This window comes from Eschscholzia californica, unplaced genomic scaffold (genome assembly GCF_041429995.1).
Source record: "Eschscholzia californica isolate CP2 unplaced genomic scaffold, dmEscCali1.0.p SCAF_5, whole genome shotgun sequence".
Classification (NCBI taxonomy): domain Eukaryota; kingdom Viridiplantae; phylum Streptophyta; class Magnoliopsida; order Ranunculales; family Papaveraceae; genus Eschscholzia; species Eschscholzia californica.
The window spans coordinates 37,652,670-37,678,659 of NW_028238472.1; the positions used below are offsets into that span (position 1 = coordinate 37,652,670).

The 25,990-nt window shown below is 37.6% G+C and overlaps 1 protein-coding gene across 1 annotated transcript; it reads right to left on the reverse strand.

Annotated features, from left to right (window-relative positions):
• Positions 1-10,096: 10,096 nt before the first annotated feature.
• On the reverse strand, positions 10,097-20,952 carry LOC147538989 (uncharacterized). The gene is made up of 2 exons (XM_086643049.1): positions 19,791-20,952; positions 10,097-11,421 (listed from the first exon to the last, which is right to left on the reverse strand). Exons 1-2 carry the CDS (start codon positions 20,950-20,952, stop codon positions 10,097-10,099), a joined length of 2,487 nt encoding a protein of 828 aa, XP_086499175.1.
• Positions 20,953-25,990: the final 5,038 nt, after the last annotated feature.

Consider the following 25,990-nt stretch of genomic DNA (forward strand, 5'->3'; position numbering starts at 1 on the left):
AAAATAGTTATAAACCAATATTGAAAAATGTTATAACAAGTATTAACATTTAATAATTATTAGATTTGAACGAAACTTATATATTAGAAATTGGAAATAGTTAAACGGATAATATAAATGTTTTTGTATTAGACAAATCAACATAAATCAAGTCTCTATATATCTATTATATAAAGCAGAATGGTGAGTGCTGACTGGGACAAACTCAAAGACAAACTCTGGGACAAACATAAAGATAAATCCAACAGTTCGTCATAGGTCAGCACATATCAACTCTTAGATCGTTTCAATTACGATTAACGTTAAAAAAAATCATTAATTTCGTCCTATTGAAGTATATATTGTCTACACTTGATGAGCAGATACATGATTCATCATGGAGTATTGTCTACACTTGATGAGCAGATACATGATTCGACTTACGAAGATCTGGGACAAAAATCAGAAGTGAGATCGAAGCAAAATGTGCAGGTAGGAAGATATTCAACAATGTTGCTAAACCCAACTCTAGGTAAATTCATACTAATTTTCGTGTTCCTTGTGTTGAATCAATAGTTGCGAAAATTAGAGCCATTTCATGAGAGAAATCTAGTTTTTAATGTTCTTCTTCAATAGTTGCGAAAATTATGTTCTTCTTTAATAGTTTTTAATGGAGAGGCTTACCTTTTGGAGTTTCAATTTTTGAGTTTCCAGAGATAATGAAAAGGCGTTTGGAATTGAAAGAGGATGACAGTTTTCTTATTCAGCCACGTGAATTACATTCATTCATTAGAGTTGCTTAGAATAGATGGTCAAGATTTATATATACTTCAATAGGACGAAATTAATGATTTTTTTTAACGTTAATCGTAATTGAAACGATCTAAGAGTTGATATGTGCTGACCTGTGACGAACTGTTGGATTTATCTTTATGTTTGTCCCAGAGTTTGTCTTTGAGTTTGTCCCAGTCAGCACTCACCATTCTGCTTTATATAATAGATATCACATATCACATATCACATATCACATATCACATATCACATATCACATATCACATACTGCGGTGTATAACAAAGATCATGTTATAGTTTTTGTACTAGGTATAACCCGTGTCAATGGGGCACGGATAATTTTTCAACAACTAAGCAAGATTATATAAAACATCATAACGATACAAGATACAAATGAAATTAATCAATATCATAAATTCATACCATCTAAGAAGATAAGAAACAACATTATATAAAAATATAAAAATGATTCCATAAATCCATTTGTAAAGCAGACAATCAAAATTAAACTACATCCTATGCAGATTTCGACCAAAATCAATAAAGGTCTCCAGTTTCAATTTCAATAGGGTTTGAGAATATTATAAGAAGAAATAAATGAAACCCTAACAACCAAGAATGAAAAAAAAAATCGTAAAACTCAGATTAGTCAGTAGATAGGATATACCTTAAAAAAAATAGATTAGTAGCACTATATAAGACTAATTTCTATAAACACAAAATTATTGTTACCTCTATCTAAAAGATAACCAAAATCCCAATTTGTTTCTTCCAACATCAACTATGAGCTCACAACAATCAAATTGTGGTTCTAAAAAAAAAGTTGTCTAACCAGGAACGCCAAGAAATTCTTAATCAGCTCTTAAAAGCAAGTGATAACGAAAAATTAGTAAGAGGTACAATTGGTCGTATAGCCGAATTATTTTTTGTGAGTAGAAAAACTATGCATCGAGTTTGGAAACGTTCTCAAGAATGTCTTGCTAATGAAGAAATTGTTAATGTATTGCAAGAATTGGAGAATTAAAGACTATTCAAATGTAATCCATAACATTTCAATTTAAAAATAAATTTTTTTTCTTTTATTCAAATTAATCATTCCTCCTTGAGTTTTATGGTAGCAAATGTTGGTCGTATTTTATGTTTTGGTGTTTTTTTTTCTTAATTAATCTCATACCCAAATAATGTTGATTTTAAGCCATTATGGAAAGCGGGATACTTTATTAGGGAATGAGCTAGTTTTTGGTGTTATTCTACTAAGCAATATTCTAATTAGCTAATAATAACTCTACCCACGAATACAAGGGTATACGTGGGTAGAGATTTTATATGATACAAAAAGAAATGGGACCCTTAAATTGGGACCCTTAAATTGAGACTCTTAAATTACGACAGACCAAAAAGGAATACAGAGCTCTTAATTTGGAACGGAGGGAGTAAGTAAAATCATAATCTTACCATAACTTATTAAGAAGACCGGAAAATGTTACAAATTAAGAGATTAAGAATTAGGAAGATTAGGAAATGGTAGAAATTAGGAGGCAGATATATAGAGGATAAGATGAGCAACAGACGAGAGTGAAAAATGAAGAGAGAAAGAAATGAGTAAATAGAGGCTATTGTGGATAATGGCTTAGATGAAGCTTTGAATAGTGAGAAATGAAGAAGAGAAGATGAAACTTTGAAACGGTTATTGTGGAGCAACAATAATGCCTATGATTATAGGTCTATCAACCATGGGTTTGAGAAGAACCCTTGGTAAAACTTAATTAAAATTTAGGGGATATTAAAGAAATGATATTGGAGTTTGAAGAGAGGAAGATAGAAACTTTGAAACGGTTATTGTGGAGTGACTAAGATTATCACGTGATGTAAAGATTAGAGTTTTAATTAGAGGGGATGGATCAAGAGGCTGGGATTTGAGCTAAAATGAGATGAGTGGTCATGATAAATTACTATGACGTTTGTGTGTTATAATAGAACATTTCCTGCGAGGGTGAACAAATTTTGTTTTCTTAAGTAGGTAAGAGATCTAACCACTAATAACATTTGGCCGCGAAAGTCGCCGGCCGGCCAATTTTCCGGCCGACGACCTTCAAACATAAAAAAAAATTAATTTTCTCTCTCCTCTCTCTCTCTCTAAATTTTTTTTTTTCTTTTTTTTTTTTCTTTTTTCTCTCTCTCTAGAACAGATCTAGAGAGAGAAGGTCTGTTCGTGAGAACAGATATGTTCTCACGAACAGACCACAATCGAACAGACCACAATGGAGCAAGCTTGAGATCTCTGCTCTCTTTCTCTCTCTCTCTCTCTCTCTCTCTCTCTCTCTCTACTTTTGCTCTCTCTGTCTCTTTCTTCTACTAGATTTTCATCTTCTTCTCTCTGTAACAAAAACCCAAAAAAAGGTCACGTTTTCCTTCAATGGCAGCAAATAGAGACTCTAATTCCTCCAAACGGTTAATTTCAGAATGACCATCATGTCCCCCTCCATTAATAACACAAAACCAAGCAAACCCACGTAGGTCTTGCTTAGGTTTCATCTATAAAGCTGTTTTTGTTTCCATTATTTTAATAATCCTTCCACTTTTCTCATCTACTGCTCCTGAATTTGTTAACCAAACTATAAATGATAGAAGTTGGGAACTTGTTCATCTTCTTTTTGTTGGTATTGTTTTTTCTTATGGTCTATTTAGTCATAGAAATGTTGAAACAGAGAAATAAATTCATTTCAAAAGTGATAATACCCAAACTTATATGTCTAGAATCCTTCAAGTTTCTTCAGTTTTTGATGATGATAATCAGATTGAAACCCTTTCTGGTCTGATGGTAATAATCTTGTTCAAACATGGAGTTCTGAATATTATAGAGGTGAATCAAATGTTTTAGTTGCAGGTCAAAACTCTGCTTTTTCTGAAGAGAGAAATTTCAGTTTAAATAATGTTAGTGTTAAACCCTTAGTTTTGCCTGTTAGAAGTTTAAGATCTCAAATTTCAGATCCAGATGTTGTTGAAGCTAATAAAGAAGAGGAATGATTTGGATCTTCTAGTTTCTGGTAGTAATGTTGATAGAAATGTTGATAGAAATGTTAATGGAGAAAATGGGGATTTGGATTTTGTTCATTTGGATGAGAAATTTAAGGGTAATTTTGTTCTTCCTTCACCTGTGCCTTGGCGGTCGAGATCAGGAAAGATGATTATGATGAATGAACAAGTGAAATCTTTTGTTCCTTCAGTTGAAGAATCTGAATTCAATCAATTTGATTCTCACGAACAGACCATTGTGGTCTGTTCGTGAGAACAAACCTTCTCTCTCTCTCTCTAGATCTGTTCTAGAGAGAGAGAGAAAAAAAAAGAAAAAAAAAAATTTAGAGAGAGAGATAGAGGAGAGAGAAAAAAAAATTTATGTTTGAAGGTCGCCGGCTGAAAAATTAGCCGGCCGGCGACTTTCGCCGGAGAAGATGATGAGGTGTCGAGAAGATGAGGTGGCGGAGAGAGGTGATGAGATGGAGGAGCCTTTTTTATATCATCTTCTAAAATTAGAAGCCCCTTAGCTAGGGGTGGGAATCGGTCCGGACCGGTCGGTACCGGACTCTAACTTCATCGAACCGGTCGACTCGGACATAAACTGTTAGTGACCACCTATTTATTCGGGCGGACTCGGACGGTCACTCTCAAGAATTCTTTGTCCATTGACCGTCCAAGACCGTTTATTTTACCGGTCCAGTCGGACACCGGACGGTCTCGGTCCGGACTTTCCAATAAATTTACTTAATTCGGAACTTTATTTTTATTACCACAAACAAAATTACTTGCAAATGAAGATGTTTAGCCAAGAAATCAAAAGTAAATATAAAAAAGAAAAAACACAGTTGATCATCATTTGACAAGATATAATTAAGCCATGCACTAATGTTTGGTCTTCCAGAGGACTATATGACTATAGCCAACGATCATCGTATATTCATATGTCTATAAAATTCAACGGTCAACTTTTAAAAATGAGGACAATTTAGTCGGTCAACCTATTCGGTCACTCGTACCGGTCGGTTAGCGGTCGGTCATTCGACATAGAATTTTGACCGTGACCGTCCGCCAATTCTTTCGGGCCGGTCGGACACTGACCGTTATGACCATCGGGTGCCCATGGACACTTTTTATCTCGGTCGAACAGATCGGATAGCGGTCTTTCGGATCTTTTTCCCACCCTACCCTTAGCAATAAAAAGAAACATAAAAAGTCAATCTTATTTGACTAGTTTTAAGAAAAGTCTTTATTCCCCGGAGAATTTTCTTTATTCCCCAAAGCCGCGGCCTAAGATTTAAGATCAAACGAACAGACAGCTGAATTTATCTTTCGGTTATAATTGAAATAAATGGAATGTGTTAGTGAGAGATATAAATTGAATGTGTTAGTGAGAGATATAAATTGAATGTGTTAATGGCCAAGATTCAATCTAACTTTGCTAGGTATGGCCCGTGCCCTATAGGCACAGAGGGGTTCTTTTACCATACTACAAATCTTATTCAATTTTACAACTCAAATCTTTTTAGTCAATACACAAAAATTTTTGAAAGAGGGAACAAAAATAGGTTGATTTGAAGACCAAAGTCTAACATACAATCAAATGAAAACATAAAAGTACAACGCTTTGCCACCTATAAATAGTCAGATGACGTATATGACTTTATCAGATCATAGGTAAATGTCAAGGACTGGATTTACAAATTGCTTCATCATCCTTCTACAACAACCTCCTCTATTTACGTGATCGATGAAGGGAATACAACAAAACGATTACCAAGGGTCATTATTACAACTTACTCTAAAAAATTTCAATATATTGGTTGCCTATTTCTAAAGTGCATAATCAATTTGAAGTGTGTACGAAGGACTAAAAATACTTCTGAACCTTCGACATTTAGTAACAAAAAGAATATTAACAATGTCAAGATCTTGGAAGAATTCAACAATTAATGTCGATTTTTTCGCAATAAAAATATAACTCGAACAACTGGGAATGATAGAGGTTAACCAGTATATGCATAATAAGAAGCACCATACATGAAACTGAAATCAAATGCTTCTTCATAAAATGACGGGGTTTGGTCAACTACTCGTTGCCTTTTTTTAGCTAGCCGAAGACATGTTCATCATCATCAGCGACTTATTTCCTTCACTATAGAACACCCATAAAAGTACCAAGAAATAAACCCATATGTCAATATATGTACACAGAGCCAAATTGTATAGTGTTATAATTTGTATCTTATCCTCCTAACTTTCTCTTCGACGTATATCAACCAAAACATATGATCCAGGATGTACGAAAAACAAATGACAAAAGAGGATCCTTCATCAATTTTCTTCCGGATTAATCCATAGAAAAGCATAAGAGATGGTCAAGTTCACAAAATACAATGGTGATTCAGACATAAATATGAGATTCAATAGAGTTCTTCAACAAATTCTACGACCAGCCTAATGATCAGTTGATGCAATTGTTTTTGGTTTATTAGGCAACTTCAAAATTGCTGAAATTGATGTTCTACAAATTACCTCAATACTTGATTGGTCAATATGTAGTTCTTGTTACTTCCCCAAATCCAGTGGCAATGACAATAGCATTCTTTAATTCTCATCTGGAATCTCTTAACCAATTTCATCCTCAAAATCCGAACTCGTGAAATCCATTATAATTTATAATTGCAATTAAAACTATTCGGACTAAAATTGATGCAATTATTAGGGTTTCTACCTCTTCCACCATGTTGAAACCCTAAATTACTCATAAATTAGATAGAAACAAGTAAAAGATAAAAAACAAGAGAAGAAATGATGAATATCAAAGGTCGAAGTAAATAACTCAAGGATGACATCAACATTGAAAAGAGTATCAAACTAACCAAATTCTCCTTGTCGCAGTTTCCAGCTTCGAATCAACTACACCCAATGTCTCTCCATCACAATGGGTTTGAGAAACTTTCGAAGATCCTCGCTTGGCTTGCAAAGTTGTTGTTGATAATGCTTCAGCTGCGTTGTCAAACTTCGTAAAAGCTTTCAACTTTACCACCTGATATTCGCATAGAAAACCTTAAAGTTATACATAAAAAACATTCAGAAAGAATAACAACCTCATTTATCATCTTTTTGTTCTAAATCACAACCAAGTCCTAAAACAGGTTATGAATCACTCCCCTACAATTAGTAATCGTCCAAATGACACTTATATGCAAATATTGATACCTTAAGTAGTTTCTAATGTAGAAAATTCCTCCCACAAGCACTGCAACAACTTTGAAAAATATTAAACAGAAAAAAACGAAATCAATACTTTAATCAACCTTGGGAAATCAATGACCTAATTCCAAACCCACCTAGATCTTTAGGTTTTTGGATTATTTCCCACGGGAGGAAATGCATCTTGTTTTCCCCAACCTCCTGATTCCACCAGAAATTTCTCTCAAGCCTCTCTAGTTGTTTGATTGTTCCCTGAGGTAGTAGAGACAGACCCATAAAGTATGTACAGATTGGACTAAGTGCACCCTTGATCAAGGTTGTCCTACCAGCCTGATTTGATGAGTCTCCTTTTCCACCCTGCTAATCTTGTTTTAAATTTATGTGTCAAGAATTCATGAGACTTCATTTGTGACTTGGGTTTCAGAATCAGAGCTCCAAGATACTTCTCTGAGTCTGCCATAAGTGGTGCCTGGAAGGTGGTGATGAACAACTCTTGAACTTCTGGAGGCACCCCTGAGCTGAAATATAGGGAAGACTTGGAGAAGTTAATGATGAGACATGAAAATGTCCCATCTTAGTCTCTTAATTTGGACAAGTTAGTCTATCTAGGGCAAGTTACTCTCATGAATTGCCTTTTTTTCTACTCAGGTACCTTTTTCAGAGTTATGTGTGCAAAACGGATAAAAGTCGGAGAAATGCAGACTAGGGGTATTTTGGTCATTTTGTGATTCTGATTTCATGATCAGTATTAGTGCTCGGATGGAAAGTAGAGTCCAAGATGAACCCGTAGGCGAAAACGGAAGTCAAATCGGAGTCCGGATGAATAAATTAGAGCAAGTCAAAGTTCGGGTCAAATTTGGTATACTAAAAGTCAAGAGGGACACGTGGCATGCATCCGGTAAGAAATCGAATGGACCAGGGAATGCGCGGGCTACTTTCTGTCACGTCCAGAGGTACACCAAGCTATACGCGTGACCCGGACAGCCCAAACCGACTCGATGACGTCAGCTGACGTCATCATCTTCTTCTTCCTTTTATTATAACCGAGAGCTGTTCTAAATTTCTTCAAACCGAGATTTTTCAAATTAAAACAGAGAAAGAAGGAGAGAAAGCTTATGGAAAGAAATTTAGGATTGGGTAGAGAAGGAAGGTTTTAGAGAAACAGAGAGGGTGTGAGCTGGGACAATCTTCTCGGATAGAAAGTTTTAGAGAGAGATATTTGTTCTCCTCTATATAGAAACCGAGAAGGATTGAATATAGAAGCTCTTGGCTGGAAACAATGTGACAGAAAAGGAAAGTAAATGAGGGCTCGACTGGATTTACTCCTCTGTTTGTATAAAACAGAGAGTCGTGATCATCATCATCTTATCTCGGTTTGGGGGTCCTCTCGGCTAAGAAAGAGAAATAGGTTTAGTAGAGAGAGAAAGAAACAGGAGGGAGGGGATAGCTCCTCACGGCCATTAAAGAAGAAAACCGAGGTAGAAATAGAAGGAGAGTTTCTGTTTTCTGTTTCTTATTCTTTTTTTTTCTTCTTCTCTTAGTGAGAGGGAGAAGTTTAGATTAGAAGAATTAAGAGAGAGAGGAGCTCCTGTTCTGTAGAGAGAAAAAGAGATTGAATTAATAAACTCCATTGAATTATCTTTATCTTCTTCATCCTTTACTGTTTCGGCTAAGAGAGAGAAAGAGAGTGTTACTGTTTTACTATATAGAGATAAAGAGAAAGTTTAGAAAGAGAAAGAAAGAGAAAACAGAGAAGGAAAGAGAAAAACCAGAGAAGGAAAATTATTTTCTTACCTGGAAATCGTTTCCGAGAAGATGAGAAAATAATTTTCCCTAAGGTTCTGTTTGGCTGCGCAGAAGGAAAAAAAAAAAAGCGAAAAAAAGGTGTTTTCTTCTCCGAATCTTTTTATTTTATTTTCCAATTTCTTTTATATAATGTCCATGAGTAACTAATTCTCTATCTAGGGTTTTAGATGAAGTTCTTCATAAGTAATTTTATCGATATGATTTATTAATATTTTTATTGCTTTTCATGATAAAATCTTCCGGATTTTTAGACCATTCATGGACTAGAATATGAGTTATATATAAAATTCGCTAATTAAATCCAAATAAATTGTCGTCAGAATTGTTAGGAGAACGGATTCAGAAAACTCTAGGCTCTCCCCCATTTGAGTTCCTTGTATCATTTGTAATTATTTTCTTTCCGTAATTTTATTTTAATATTTTATTTTAAAAACCAAAACCAAATCATTTTAAAATCTTATTACTTCCTAATTTTAGAATAGGTTCAACTAGTCTCTGAGGAACGAACCGGTCTTACCGGAATTTATTACAACTTGACACCCGTGCACTTGCGGGTGTAGACCTATTTAGGGTAACCTTTCTAGGCCCATCAGTTAACACACTGGCCTGAGAACCCCGAATAAGTTTCCATGATCAGTATGACTGCTTGCATATTCTTACTTGTTGCCTCTCCCATCACTATAAGGTCATCTGCAAAGAGTAGATGAGAAACCCTGGGAGCTTTACGGTTGACCCGGTACCCATAAAAAAGAGACTCACGTTCAAATTTAGAAAATAATATCGATAAGGCTTGTGATACCAGAATGAATAAATACGGTGAGAGGGGACAACCTTGTCTGAGTCCCCTCGATGAAGGAAAAGATCCATATTTCTTCCCATTAACAAGAATGCTGAAGGTCGGGGAGGTAACACAACTCATAATTAAGTTGAGAAAAGACCCTGATAAACCAAAAGCCAAAAGTACTTGTTTCAGAAACCCCCAGTCCACTCGATCGTAAGCTTTCGCCATATCAAGTTTTAGCATAAAAGGCCCTTTTTTCGATTTGGATGTTTTCATTGAATGTATAGATTCCTGAACTATGACAACGTTATCAATAATTTGTCGCTCGGGTACAAACGCATTCTGATGCCAGCTAATAGTTTCGTCTAAGAAGGGTCTCAATCTGTTGGCAATGATCTTGGTGATGAACTTGTATATAGTGTTACATAGAGCTATCGGGCGGTAATCAGCTGCCTCCGACGGATGCTCGGTTTTGGGGATCAATACTAGAATAGTGTCGTTTAATTCCTAAGGGAAGTGGCCTGTACGAAAAGTTTCCTGTATAAACAATACGAATACTTGACCTATGGCCTCCCACCCAGACTGATAAAAGTGAACAGGGAGACCGTCCAGGCCCGGACTTTTGAGAGAACCCATATGAAAGGCAACATTCTTGATCTCCTCCTCCGATGGTATCCTTGAAATGGCAAGTAGATTATCCCCTGATTCTTTTCTATATTCATCTAATACTTCGGGTGGAACACCATCTTCCTGTTCTGCCTGAAATAAGTTCTGAAAGTGAGCTACTAAAACATCTGTTATTTCTGATTCAACCGTGAGTCTATCATCAGTAGGAGATAGAATATGTTGGATATGATTTTTCCTTCTCCTGTTCGAAATAGCCACATTGAACGCCTTAGTGTTTCTGTCCCCATTTAACGCCCAAAATTGCTTTGTTCTTTGTTCCATTCTGGTTCGATGGAATTCCTCCAGATAAGTTAAGTCCTCCTGGATCTGAGATTCAAGTTGTAGAGAGCTTTCTGTTATGGGTTGCTTTTGTATATTACCGAGCCTATGGCGAAGGGTAGAAATCCTCCTATCTAAGTTCCCGAAGCTCTTTCTCCCCCAATGGCTTAATTTCTCTTTAACAGGCTGAAGTTTAGCAGTAATATTTAAAGTGGTATTAGACCAATGATGATATAATTGATTCCCATAGTCTTGGTGCTTGGTCCAATATGCTTCATATCTTTCATATGGCCTAGAGACCCTAGTACCCACCTCTGTCTCAAGAAGAATGGGGCAGTGGTCACTATTATACTTAGGCAAATGGAAGACTCCGACATTAGGGTAAATATCCAACCATGAGGGTGAGGCAAGTACTCTATCGAGTCTCTCTCTAGTAATAGAATGAATCCCACGATTATTAGACCAAGTATAAGCTGGTCCATTAAAACTAAGGTCAATAAGACCCGAGTTTAAAATGAAATCATTAAAGTTCCTAGCAAAGGGGATATAATGGGAACCACCAAACTTGTCAGAGCTATCAGTTATAGCATTCATATCCCCAAGACAACAATAGGGAGTAGAAAGAGAGGTCAAAGCATCCTGAACTCTGTTCCAATACGGCAGTCGATCTGGTACTCTGGGAGGACCATATATGCATAGAAGGTCCCACCAGTGGTTACCTTCTTCTTTGAGAATTTCCATATGAATAAAATTTTGGTCAATAGAGACCATCCTGGTATTAATATCATTGGACCAAAAAAGAGTTAATCCACCACTTCTTCCAGCAGCAGGAAATATAACTTTATTGGGCAGATTGAAGCGGTCTAAATTAAAAACAATAGCATTGCCTTGAAGGCGAGTTTCATATAAGAATAAAATATTAAGCTTAATAGACCTGAGGAACTAATATAAAGTGTGGCTAGACGAGGGGTTCCCCAACCCTCGACAATTCCAAGAGAGGACTAACATCGATCTTGCGGCTCTTGGGGAGCATCCGCAATGACCCTATCAGTGTCCTTAACATCTCTAGAAACACCCCTATAGACTTTAGAGGCTTGTATATCCATACCTGCTTGGCCCCTTGTGAAGGAGTTGAAGGAGATGTCCTTCGACCAAGATGGCAATGCGAGCAATTTGTCCGATAGGACAATTGATGTGGAAGATCATCAAGTCCGATTGATTTAGGGATCGTAGAGTTGTAGCTAGAGACCAACTACGATCGTCGAATTACGAAGTAATTCGCGGCTAACTTCGATCGGATCCTACAACGGGTTACACATAAGAGTGTCAAATTGATCTAGGATATGACTAGTGGGAGTGAGATATAATCATGGGAGTGTCCCATAAACATATCTCATAGGCCTAAAAAGGAATTAGGCAAAGATAGTACAAAAAGGCCAAAAACAAGGTTTTTGGGCCTAGACCGATTCGGGCACTTTTAGGCCTCGGATTGGGCTGATTTTTGGAGGGACGTTTCCTTATGTTATGAACATTAAATCTGCCAATTTTAGCTGGGTTTGGACGTCATCTCCTTAGGGAATTGAGAAAATATCAATAGTTGCTATTTTCGACTATTTCCCTAAATCTTATTCTAAAGGGTGTTTTGGGAAACCTAAAAGGAGGTGGATTCTTATTAGGGTTCTATATAAACACTCTTAGGGCAGAGAATAAGGTGTGGAATTTCTCTCTAAGCTTTCTTACTCTACCACATCAAGTAGAGAGGAGAAAGTGAGCTAATTCCCATTACTATCAATCTAGTCAAAGAAGAAGGTGTTCTTCTATCCAACCACCATTGGTGTGCTAGCTATACAACAAGGTGGGAGATCAAATTGATTGCTCATGTCCCAAGTAGAGGAGCTACACTTGAAGCTCTTGGTCTTCTTCAATCAATTCAACTAGTTCGAGGGAAAAGCGATTAAGGTAATCTACTATCTCCATTAGATTAATTACTAGTTTTGCATGTGATCCTGGGAATACTAGTGTAGACATTAGATGTCATATTTCCTCTATAAACACTAGTAGAAGGGTGTAAATCCCTACAGTGGCGTCAGAGCCTCTTGCAATGAACTAGTTTTTGCTAAGAATCGAACTAGTTCATATTAGATATGATTGATAGTTTGATAAATTAAGTTTATAAAAGTATTTTAAAAGTGTTTTAAAATTATTTAAACTCACAATTTGATAATATTGAATGGGATTCAATGAATTTCAAATTGAGAATCAAATTGATGATTAAAAGTGTTTTAAAAACCTCAATTAGATTGAATTTCGGACTAATCCATGCTTGATTAAGTTGATAGTTATGTTTAAAAGAGTTTTAAACATAAGAATTTGATTGATTTTGAATGGGATTCAAGAATTTTTCAAATAGTTTTCAAAATTGTTCTTTGAAAAATTTCAAAAACCTAGACTTTGATCCAAAATTGGTATGATTAAGAGTTGTTTTTAAGTTTTGGAAACTTTTGAAAAACAAAAATTTGGAATTTTAGAAGTGTTCTAAAAGAAGTGTTTTGAGTTTTAGGAAACTCTCAAAACAAAATTTGGAAATTTTAAAAAGTTTCTACAAGTTTTGTAAAAAATTTTAGAAGTGTTCTAAAAGATTTCAAAATTTAGAAAAGTTTTAAAATTGGAAGTTAGCAAATAAGATTTGCACAACAAAAAAAATTTTTTGGAACTAGGGTTTTGAAAAACCCTAGTGTCCGGCCAGGAAGCTTCCTGGCCGGACCAGAAGCTCCTGGATGCGTCCTCTGGACGCGTCCAGAGCAGCTGCTGAGACGCGTCTAGGACGCGACCAGCAGCTGCGACAGAAGCTTCTGGACGCGTCTTGAAGACACGTCCAGAGCAGCTGTTGGGACGCGTCTTGGAGACGCGACCAGCAGCTGCGGAGGGAGCTTCCTGGACGCGTCTAGGACGCGTCCAGAGCACTCGACCAGACGCGTCTGGGAGGTTCTGGGTGTCTCGGACTAGTCCGAGACACCTAGTGCTGGTCCGGTCCAGCACCAGACACGTCTAGGACGCGTCTGGTGCATGGACTAGCGTCCAGGCTCCGGCCAGGACGAGACCAGGCCTTGGTAGGCCTCGGCCAGGACATGCCGGCCCTATGGGCCGTGCTATGTCCGGACCTTGTCCGAGCCCTTTTGTGGGCTTGGGCCGGGACTTGTCTAGGACTTGTCCCGGGCTTTTCCGAGGCTTTTCGGACCACGAAAAGGGACCATCATTCGAGTGGGAGTTTTTGCCAAAATTTCTTCCGATTCCAACCAAATAATTCTAAAATCAATCCGGGCCATCCAAGGGCCCAAAACGGATTTCTCTTTAAATTGATTTATGAAATCATTAAGAATCGAATCAATATTTTTTCCGAAATTGACCCGGGCTTTCTCGAGCCCAAAACGGAGTTTTTCTTAAAGATGATTTTAGAAATCATAAAAGATAAAACCGGAACGCACTATTAGTTGAATTCTTCGAATTTAGACTTAAGGTCCGTAATGTGATATGTGATGTCAACAAAAGTATCTCCCAAGATAATCATGCATATATAATTCTTAACCTTGATATATTATATGAATGCATGTGATGTGAATGCGGGAAACTAGTATGGCCATAGATTTATTTCTTTATTCTTGTTTTAAGCACGGATGGGTGCATGCTTTGTAATTAATTTTAATTTCAAGTTTATACGATCTGCGAATCGTTAGAGTCTTGTAATTAGAGTATAGGGTCTATGAGTCCATTGAAGAAACTCGAGGATGAAATCCAAAGGCGAGTGGGAGAAATCAATGGAGGTTCAAAGATGGCGATCTAAGATGAACCAAAAGGCGAAACAAGAAGAAAACCAAAGGAGATTAGATCTTCTAGGTTAGGGGCCATACTAGGATCCATGTCTGCTTGATTTACTTTCTCGCGCGCATTTACTTACTTATTTACGCTTTATGTCGTGGATGTTAGTTAGGCTAAATAGTTCACTATAACAAACGCCAGACTAGCGTAAAAGTCCCCAAAACGTAATCTTGAGTAATCGCCTATCCAGATTAAGACACTCGTTGCGCCCTTGTTCGAGGAAGGTGGGTCGGCCTTCGCAGAGTACCTCCTCTACCTTGGGACAATGCGGGTAGGTCTATAGAAGAGGCCTACACGTCTAAATGGTTCTACTCAACGAGATCAGCAAGAGAGTCTTGGATACTCGAGGCAAAAGGATAGATTAGTCATTCATTAATGAAATCTATCAACCAATAGTCATAAGGTATGATCAGTGAAGTAGTTCACTCACCCGGAACGACGGAGTCAAAGGGTAGGGCCTTCGTCCGCTTTACTCCGAAGAACTGGGGTCTTGGAATCACTTATTCAATCGGGGACGATTTTTATTGAATAATGTGGGAAAACTAAGTTTTTCAAAAACGATAACGAGTTTTAAAACTTTGCCATTTCTTTATGTAGTTTTAAGATGACACAGACGATTTCAACATTGAATCACACCTAAAGGAGGTGCTGATCCACTTCCTAGAATGGAAGAATGAATCCGAGAATAGTTCTCAGATTCAAAAGGAAGGTCACTAGAATACCCAATCCCAATGTTGACTCATACAAGAGAAGGTCAAAAGCCATTTGCAAGCAATCGTATAACATTCTCTTTGGAAGAGAAATGAATGCTAGCATAACCATTAAGACAAACTAAGGAAGAAATTCCTACAGAAGTCATAAATGGAGAGGTACGAGACCTCCAAGGCAATCTGAAAGTCATCCTAAGGGAAGACAACAGAATACATCTATCACCCAATTCAATATCGATTGAACAAAGATTGATAAAGACCTTAGATGAGTCACTCAGGTTGTTACAAACAAACTGAGCAGAACATACGGGAATATCCAGTCTAAGAAAGGTTCTTGAGATTTGGTACAAAGAATCTAAGAAAGAGATCTTGAGATTCAAAAGGGCAAAAGGATCAGTCAAGTGAGACAAACATTTGATCAAAGAAAAGCAGTTGCCGAGTACATGATCAAGAGTATTCCTCATTACTGTGAATGTTTCTAAAACAATGGCTAGACCATTTAAAAGGAAACTACCTTTAGCACCTGGAGGACAAATGGAATGGAATTATGAATTCCGGTTCCGTATCCTTGTTAACAAAGTTAAAAACAAGTATCGTAAAATTCCTTCATCAGGTATTTTAAACCGGATGTGCGGCTCCGTGGAGCTTAAGGGAATTACATACTTGACTAAAAGAAGTAGAGATCCAAGAGGGAGCAGAAGCAGTAATGCTAGGGATGCTGAAAGGGATCAAAGTCTTCTTTTAGAAACTGATCTAGCTTAGAACTTAATAGTGATTATTTTGTTCTTCTAGAAACATATGATGTTTTAAACCAGTGGTAAAATTAACTGAAGGTTAACATTGATAATGGCTAAAATCAAGAGATTCAAACTCATTAAACTTCTGCATTGTCAATTGGGTCTTAAGGACTAATTGACAAAGTCACCCTTTTCAAAAGGCATAGAGACTAGTAATCTATTAGGACTCATACAGTGTTATGCAGACCTATAAGTTTACTTGCAGAAGCTAACGAGAGAAACTTCAAATACGTACTCTGACAACTTCATGAAGTATGGAAACGTACAAATCATAAAGTATAAGTCGGAATGTTTGAAAGGTTCAAACAAAGTACAAACCGAAGTAAAAGAATCATTTTGACAAGAGAGTTTAAGTCATCCGATTAGATTGGAGTGATAAAAACTTGAGTAAATTACTAAATAACCATCAAAGGAGTTAAGAAAACGTTTCCCAACTCGCTCCATGGAACACATCTGAGGGATGGTGGATTCAGTGGGAGAAATCGAACATTGCTATGCATAATTCGATCAAAGATGGGTTTAAGCCAGTCTTCCAAATATTTTTGGACATATTCTAGAAACGATCGTTTTCATACTTACCAAAGTCCGTTTAAAGGCTAAAACTTGTAACAGCGTTACAAAAACTAGCTAATATCTGACGCAATTTCTTTGAAAGAAATTTGGGCTTCTTCCATAACCAATCAAGAGAACAAAGTGTTTGTTGCTCATGATAGTATTCTTCTAATAATTAGCACTAATTATTACAAGAATAAGTGGGAGAAAAAGGTACAAGTCGATTTAATTCGACCAAGAGCAACAAACTGCGGCTCCTCGGAAAAGGAAAGGTTAAAGATATGATCTTATAAACCCACCGCACAAAAGCGAATGTCATTCGCCGGAGAACTCTCAAAACAAATGAAAGTGTCTCTAAAGGAATATCTCAAAGTAGTTGAGAAAATTCCAAATTGTTGTTCAAAAGCCCTAAAAGGTCAAATCTCGACTCAGAAAATAAAGTTATTTCTGAAGAGATAAAAGACCTGCGCAGAAACGGAAACTGACTCTAGATTTTGGCTAGAAGCCAAAATCATCGTGGAATCCATATCTCGTCAAGACATGAAGCTTGATAATTTAAGTCAACAGAAGACCTAAATTGGTTTTCCAAAATAGAAAACTGAGAAGGATGGAAACATTCATGTTTCCCGAAACTAGACAAGAAGAATAAGATTCTTCCAATCAAGTTATGTCCATAAGCATGCTTCAGAAATCTATCGACGGATTAAAAGCACGCAAGAGTTAGAATCTTCGATTCAAAAAGGAAATCAAAGAAGTTTGATTCCTGAGGAATGAAGAAAATCTTGAATCACGAGTTTCAAGAAGGTAAGTGGGAGAAACAAACCTTCCGGGTCCGTATGCTGAGTACATACAAAAGATTGAGTACGACATAAGATGTTGTATAACAGTAACGAACTGACTCAATAAAGGACCACACACAAAAGGATAAAATGCCATTTTGGGCATTTGAAGATCTATAGGCATAGATCAAAAGGATGATAGGATTAGAGAGACTCAGTACGCTGAGATGCTTGAGATCCGAAACAGAAAATCTAAGACTCGGAAAGTCTAAAAGATTTCGACCCAAAAACTCATGACAGAGGGCGTTGCAAAACTCGGAGTCTGAAAAGACACCGATGAGCTAGCACGCATGAGAGAGACATTTATGTTCGAAAACATAAAGTCAATCATGTTGGACATGATTAGCATTTAAACATCCGAATTCGGATTGGAAAACCGAAACACTACTTAGTACATCCTAGAAGGCTAAAGGATGAAGTAGTACAAAAGTTGAACATGTCATCGTAGCAAACTTCCAGACATGGAAGGAAAGTAGGCTAAAAGTGTTTTAAGCCGGGAACTGTTGCAAATACTACATAAAGAATTAAAAGCCTTAACTCTAGTAAAAGTTACTAGATATTATCAAGGTTGAAGTTAGCAATCTTCAAATTAATTGATAATAAGCAAAGTTTAAAACCGACTACCACGGTAGTCATACTAAACTGTCACCTAAGACATAGTATGAGATTCATACACAGTCTAAGGCATGAGGTATAATTTTAAACCTCGACAAGTAAAACTGAGTGGGTAAAAGGAGTTTTACGGAAGAGGCTCAGATTTACAACTCTCGTTATCAGAAATAATAGAGTTATTTCACAAGTCGTCTAAATTTGGTTTAGTATTTAAACGACAGTCCATTGATGATAAAACATTCCGAATAGGTTTGTCAGATACGTGATCTGATGAATGAAACCCTATTAAGTGAACTTGGAATATTTATTATCGAATCCCTGGTCCAGGTCATTGCATGGACAACAATGACTCACGAAGACTAGTACGGGAGTCGATGGGATAGCGCAGTTTCATGGGCTATAGGAATGGTATATTCTATTCGACTACGTGGGTGTGTAAAAGGTTTATACACTGGATGACCCTCAAATGAGAAGTACATCACTCGTGATGAACGTCAATACTTCTCATAAAGACAATTGGAGAGATTCCTCAAAACATGAGTGCTCCACTCATCTTATGTAAGGAATGCCCGACTTTGGTTCCGTTAAACGCCGCGCCGTAAAAGGAGGTTATAAAGGCGGATACTGGGAAGGACAGGATAGACATGAAGTTAAGTGGGAGTGCAAGAATGGATTGTGTCACCCTAATCACATTAGGTACAAAGTGTCTCAAGGCCACTTGATGAGTAGCAACTGAAAATGCGTGGCCGCGCTCAAACGGATTAAAAGTTAATCGTTTGTCTTTTACAGTTGTACTCGGATATCGAGAAAGTCTGAATGACGTGACGTATCAGATGGGATACTAAATTGACACGGGAATCGAGGCATTGCACTTGTTCTAAGTCCAAGTGGGAGTCTGAAGGAGATGTCCTTCGACCAAGATGGCAATGCGAGCAATTTGTCGGATTGGACAATTGATGTGGAAGATCATCAAGTCCAATTGATTTAGGGATCGTAGAGTTGTAGCTAGAGACCAACTACGATCGTCGAATTACGAAGTAATTCGCGGCTAACTTCGATCGGATCCTACAACGGGTTACACATAAGAGTGTCAAATTGATCTAGGATATGACTAGTGGGAGTGAGATATAATCATGGGAGTGTCCCATAAACATATCTCATAGGCCTAAAAAGGAATTAGGCAAAGATAGTACAAAAAGGCCAAAAACAGGGTTTTTGGGCCTAGACCGATTCGGGCACTTTTAGGCCTCGGATTGGGCTGATTTTTGGAGGGACGTTTCCTTATGTTATGAACATTAAATATGCAAATTTTGGCTGGGTTTGGACGTCATCTCCTTAGGGAATTGAGAAAATATCAATAGTTGCTATTTTCGACTATTTCCCTAAATCTTATTCTAAAGGGTGTTTTGGGAAACCTAAAAGGAGGTGGATTCTTATTAGGGTTCTATATAAACACTCTTAGGGCAGAGAATAAGGTGTGGAATTTCTCTCTAAGCTTTCTTACTCTACCACATCAAGTAGAGAGGAGAAAGTGAGCTAATTCCCATTACTATCAATCTAGTCAAAGAAGAAGGTGTTCTTCTATCCAACCACCATTGGTGTGCTAGCTATACAACAAGGTGGGAGATCAAATTGATTGCTCGTGTCCCAAGTAGAGGAGTTACACTTGAAGCTCTTGGTCTTCTTCAATCAATTCAACTAGTTCGAGGGAAAAGCGATTAAGGTAATCTACTATCTCCATTAGATTAATTACTAGTTTTGCATGTGATCCTGGGAATACTAGTGTAGACATTAGATGTCATATTTCCGCTATAAACACTAGTAGAAGGGTGTAAATCCCTACACCTTGCCGACCTTTTTAGGTTGTTACGGGTGTAATCTCCTTGGATTGGATTGTCCCCTCTGTCTCCCGATTCGGTTGTATCCTTCGCTTTTGAAGGTTCACCTGTTGTTTTGAATCGACGTACCTTTGACACACACGAATTAAGATCGTCCTTTGTGGATCCTGCATTTTGAACTGTATTATATAGTCTAAATTCAGCAAAATCCGACGGAGGGCTGACTATTTCAGGTGCAGTAGGTGGTGTTTCCTCAGGTCGGGTGTAAGGATTGGTCATTCCTTCTGATGTATCGCCTTGGTGTTGGGGATTCATTGACGCCGTGGGGTTTGAGTTCGAACATTCTGTAAATTCCTGTTCCACCAATTTGTATGTCGATTCTTTTTGTTCCCATTTCTGGACTACCTTAAACTCCTCTGGATATTTAGGTTTTGCAAGTGTAAAAACATGTTCTTTTTGTGCCAATGTTGTACATTTTTCCACCATACCCAGCAGTTTGAGTCGACGGGGACAGAAGTCCATTGAATGCCCTAGAAAACCACAGTAGTAACAAAAATGACCAATTATTTCGAAGCGCAATTTAATGTGTTTGGTAATACCTCCTTGGATTTGTAACTTAACAAATTTGGGGGGTGGTTCTTTAAGAGAGATTTCTACCTTTGTTCTACCATGAGTGGTCCATTTAGTAGCATTTGAGTTGGTTACAGGGATGTGAGCACCTATCCTTTTAGCTAACAAGTTCACTGTTTTAGCATTAAGAAGGTTGTATGGAAGGTTGTGAAACTGTATGTGGAACCATGCTTTGTCAAATTCATGATCCAATGGAGCTTTTTCTGCACAACATTTTTCGATCAAGAATATATCTTCCCGTACTATCCATGGAGCTTTGGACGTCTCCATCTCAACCTCTCCAATAGTGCCCATTTTTGCAAGGAATGTATTGGTCATTACATCACTCAGAGAATATGGGAAAGATAGGTTCCATACTCCTTTTAATTTCCTGTACATAAGTTCAAGAGAATAAGTTTTGTAAGAAAGTACCTTGATAACGCAATGGTGTTTGAAATCGAATGTTTTGACTTCTTCTGGTGTTCCTAAGATGGTATGTATAGCCGGTTCATCCTTAGTAAGAGTTGCCAATTGTGCTAGAAATTCTTCTTCACAAGTGTTGTTTGAGTCTCTTGCGTTTGCCATGGGAAAGATCAGATTCTAAGGAAAATGAGATCAAACTGAACAGAGAGAGACCCTATAGATCACCAGAAAAGGCCCTACAGGCCAACTCGGGTCCAGACGACCAAAAATCAAGCCTTAGCCACCGTGAGTGGTGGTTTCCGGCCAAGGAACTGCAACTAACTAAGGGAACTGCAAGTAACTAAGGGAACTGCAAGAAACCGCTTATAACTGACTTGTTGCCACCCTGGAACAAAACTAAGAAAAGTAATGCAACACCACTCTGGAACGACCTCATGGAGGTGAAGGAGGTGATGAAAAATCAATGTTGTTGACAGATTGGGGATGGTTCCTCATTGAAGATTACATCTGACCCGTGGATTCCAGATTTCCCTGGCTTCAATCCCCACTGTATTACGCCATTGCCTACAAATATGGTTTGAGTTTCAGACTTAATCAATCAAAATGACAACAGTTGGAAGCTAAATATGCTCAATGAATACTTTGACTCGGCAACAGTACAAGCTATTCTTCAAATCCCTATTATAAGAAATCCCTGTCTAGACAGGCTCATATGGATCCCTACTACTAATGGAGATTTTACATCCAAGTCATATTTTAAGGAGATCACTCCATCTCATAGAAAACCAAGGATTTCTCAGGAATTTCAGTGGATAAAATTTTGGAGTATGAACTATATTGAACCCAAAGTTTTATTATTTGTCTGGAAACTACTTAACAATGGATTACCTGTACTGTTGAACATAGCTAAGGGGAATAGTCAGATCTCTACTTCTTGTTGTTTATGCCACCAGGATCACGAATCGACAAAACACCTCTTTGGAGAATGCATTATATTCAAAGATCTACGGTTGAAGGCTCAGGAGATACATCAATGTTCCATGGAAGAAGAACCAGAAGTTTTATTTAAGAAACTTATTATGGTTAGAAATACAGATCAAAATAAGGTTAAGTTCTTCTTTTGGTACCACTGGAAAGCTAGAAATGCAACAAGCTTCAACCGAGATCAGTACAATAGCAGTGGTATCATCCATCAGGCCATCAAGTCAGCTACATATCTCCCTACTATCGACTCAACAGAACATCAGACCCATTGGATTCCTCTGCCGAAAGACATGATTAAGGTAAACTTTGATGGGGCTTATAAACTACGATAGGCGTCTGTGGGTACGGTTATTAGAAATAATTTGGGAGAGATTGTTCATCAAGAAGGTAAGAGGATAAACCCTAAATCTCCTTTGGACAGTGAGGCAAAAGCCCTTATGTTGGCTTGTGAGAGAACGACAACTTTAGGGTTCTCAAGGGTATATATAGATGGAGACTCAACCCTAATCATCTCTGCGGTGATGAACGGTGGAGATCAAACCCCCTGGCGAATCAGATCAACGGTCCTTGATATTCTCCAACGGCTGGATCAATTTGAAACGTGGAGCATCCACTATATCCCACGTGAAGAAAACAAGCTAGCACATAATGTAGCTGTTGCCTTTTTGTCTGATTGACTTTACTTCTTTCATTTCAAACCTCATATTTGTGTGTAAAGGAGTTTGGTCCTAACTTCATTGTAATTTCCTTTGCCTTCTTAGCTTTTAATGAAGTTTGGTTTCGAAAAAAAAATATCGACCTTAGAAAAATATTAAACAGAAAAGCAACGATTTGTTCTAAATTGGAATTTTTTTTTTGTTGACATTCTAAATTGGAACTTGAAAATGATTACAATTCTACAGGTAAGTGTAAGAACCAATATTTACTTAACCCAAATAATATATTTCATGGTATTGCCAACAATTTTTTCAAAACAGAACCCAAATAATATATTGCAAGTAACTGTGAAGATAGATGAACGAAGTTATGGAGAGACTAAACTCCATAAGTTAACCTGAAAAGAAATAGGAAATAATACATGGGTGCTTATAGTGTTCCTCTCTACAACCAACCCAAGTGTTGCTCTCTTCTTCCTTTTGTACAACCATTTCTGGTTACACATTTAAAACGTTGGTGATGAAAATATTCATCAATTTTCTCAGTTGGCCAACACATAAAAGCACTTATTTTATTGTTTTTTTGTTAGAATTTTATGAATACCGAATGAATAGCTTAAAGACTACACAATTGTTTGTAGGAACAATTGTCAACAAAACCAATATTAGAAATTAAGAATTTCATAATGAACTAAAAAGAATAGCTTAAAGACTACACAACATTGTTGGAAAAATATCCTCATGCAATTGAAGAGTCTATAATATAGAATGGTCGGATGTTGTTAGAATGATACGAGATCTTTTACCTCAAAGAATAAATAGATAAGGACCTTTTAGCTCAAAGAATAAATAGATAAGATAACGATATCACAATAACATTTGAACATTTTTGCAGCACAATTTGAGAGAAAAATGGATTAACATTCTAAAATCTACAAAAATCTTAACTTTTGCTATGTAAAACAATGATGAAAGAATTTAAATAAAGAAAAATTAAATCAGATATTTTCAGCAATACTATAAGAAAGAGTAAGGTGTTGTTTGTTTTTTTATGTATGTCTCAATCTGAATTGGCTGAATTATTTTGCAAATTAGATGTTTGTATTCCAAATCTGAATTATTGGGCCTGAATTGAAACTTTGACTTTTATACTCTATTTGACACTTCAACCAAACAAAACCTAATTTTTATTTTCTCCTCCCAAAAGGAAACCCTAATAAGTTCCTTTTTCCCTCTGTCTCCATTTCTCGACAGTTATCTCTCTCACTACTTTCTCTCTCTTTCTCTGACAATAAGTAGATCTGAGAAAATTAATTAATGCTAAGAAAAGAAAAAGATTTGGTCATTTGGAAACGTTTTCCTAATAATGGGGTTTAGGCGTTTCCTTTAAGAGGGAGTAGTGTAGGTAGTAAAAGGAGAAAGAAAGTTTTTCTCAATAATCTGGTCGTCAGAATCAACCTTAACAGTGTAGATTAGAAAATGAAGGGGCTAAATGGCCCAGATTCATTGACTTGTTTACTTTCTTGTGAGTGAACCAATTTTTAATTTATAAGGTAGGTAATAGATCTTGCTGATGTCAAAGAATGGTTTTCCGTTATATCAGCATGAAATAAAGGGACTTGATGCCTGACAACGTCCGTTAAGGTTAAATATTCTGTTAGATTGACTGCGGTTCTAGATTCCTACTCCTGCTCCTTGCTCCAGCTTTGGTTCCTTGTTCATGCTCCTTGATTCCTGGGGAAAAACTTGCAAAAGGTTTGAAAACCGCTCTGACGCTAAAGACAGTCAGGTTGCTCTTTTCAGTAAAAGAATGAAAATTGATTGATCCTATCGGGAGCGAGTTATGGGAACTCTGTAGTAATGGAGGGACCTCTCTGGTTGGATAAATCGAGTGTGTGTTAGTGAGTTGAGTGGGTGACGAAAGCTTGTGTCCTATAGAGGACGACGGGGGCCCTTTTATAGGCTTAGATAGACCGACTGTGAGTAGACGGTCGAGATTGGACGGTGACGATCCCCCGTTTAGGGAAGTTTCCCACTGTTCGTGGTTAGGGTTTCCCTTGTAGTTATCTCGTATCTAGGATAAATAGAAGTTCAATGATCCTTTGTAGATATCCTGCCGAGGTGATAAATCTTCTGGCAGATGTTTCCTCCCGTGGGACTCTTGAAGCCCAAACTTGCTTAAAAACACTCAAGATCTGTGCCCGACTGATATCTTTAAGGAGATTCCGGGATTGAGTCAGTAAACCTGCAACGCATTCCTGCCCTCCCAGTTTAGGGTGCGAGACAGTGGTCTAGCTTACATGGACCCCCCTCATTTCTTTGGAGATCTTAAAAGAGATCTGTCTGTGCCGAGAGCGAAATAGGGTTGTCGCTTCAAGCTGACCTCCCAGTTAGAGGTGTGGGTAGCAAAATGTTGGGGGTTTAGCCGTTCTGCTTTCCTTAAGCTGGGTTGACCCGTTGGACTTCAGGTCCGTGCTTGACTCTTTGACGTCAGTCAACGTCTGGACAATTTATGCATCATCATGAGTCCCTCCACCCCTTAGTCGAAAGTAGAGAGACTGAGGAGTAGAAGTAACTCTCGGGCCCTGTCACTAAGTATCTTAAATGTCCCTGAAGACAAGGGGTATACCTGGACCAGAACTGTTTCGGAAAGTCGATCATTTTTGTGAGTCTTTCGGGCTCTACATTCGGAGCTGGTTCTGGCCGAACTGTTGATGCAGTTTTTCTTCCGTAACTGCGTTGGAGAGGTGTCGTTTTTCAAGGTTGTCTTAGCCAGGGCTAATTGGGTAGTGGTTCGTTGAGTTCGTGCACACGTATCATTTTCTACGTGACACGTTTCGTTTTCTACCTGAGGAGATTGATTCCCGCTTCCATGCGTGATTCTGTGATGACATGGATCCGATCTTCTGATCACGCATTTTCGGCGTTGATCTTTTGGGTAACTGCTCACGATACCTTTGAAGGACATTCCTTTAGGAAAGAATGTGCTTGAAAGAGATGTCATTCGACCAAGAATGCAATGCGAGCAATTTTTCGGATAAGACAATTGATGAAGAAGATCATCAAGTCCGGTTGATTTAGAGATCGTAATGTTTAGTTAGAAACCAACTACGATCGTTTGATTACGAAGTAATTCGCGACTAACTTCGACCGGATCCTACATCGGGTTACACATAAGAATGGGTACTTGATCGGATGATATGACTAGTGGGAATGATATATATATATATATATATATATATATGCATGGGAGAGTCCCATAAATATGTCTCATAGGCCTAAAAGAAGTTTGGGCAAAGATAGCACAAAAGGCTCGAAAGAGGGGTTTTGGGCCGGGAACAAAAAGAGGACTTTTTGGGCTCGGATTGGGCCCATCTTTTGGTGGACAGTTCCCCTAATGGGGAAGGTCAGATCTGCCCTTATGGGAATGGTTTGGACGTCCACACATCAAGGGAATCAAGAAATAAAATCTAGTTTCTATTTTTGACTATTTCCTTAATCTTATTCAAAAGACTTTTTAGGAATCTAATTAGGGTTGGACTCTAACTTAGAACTCTATA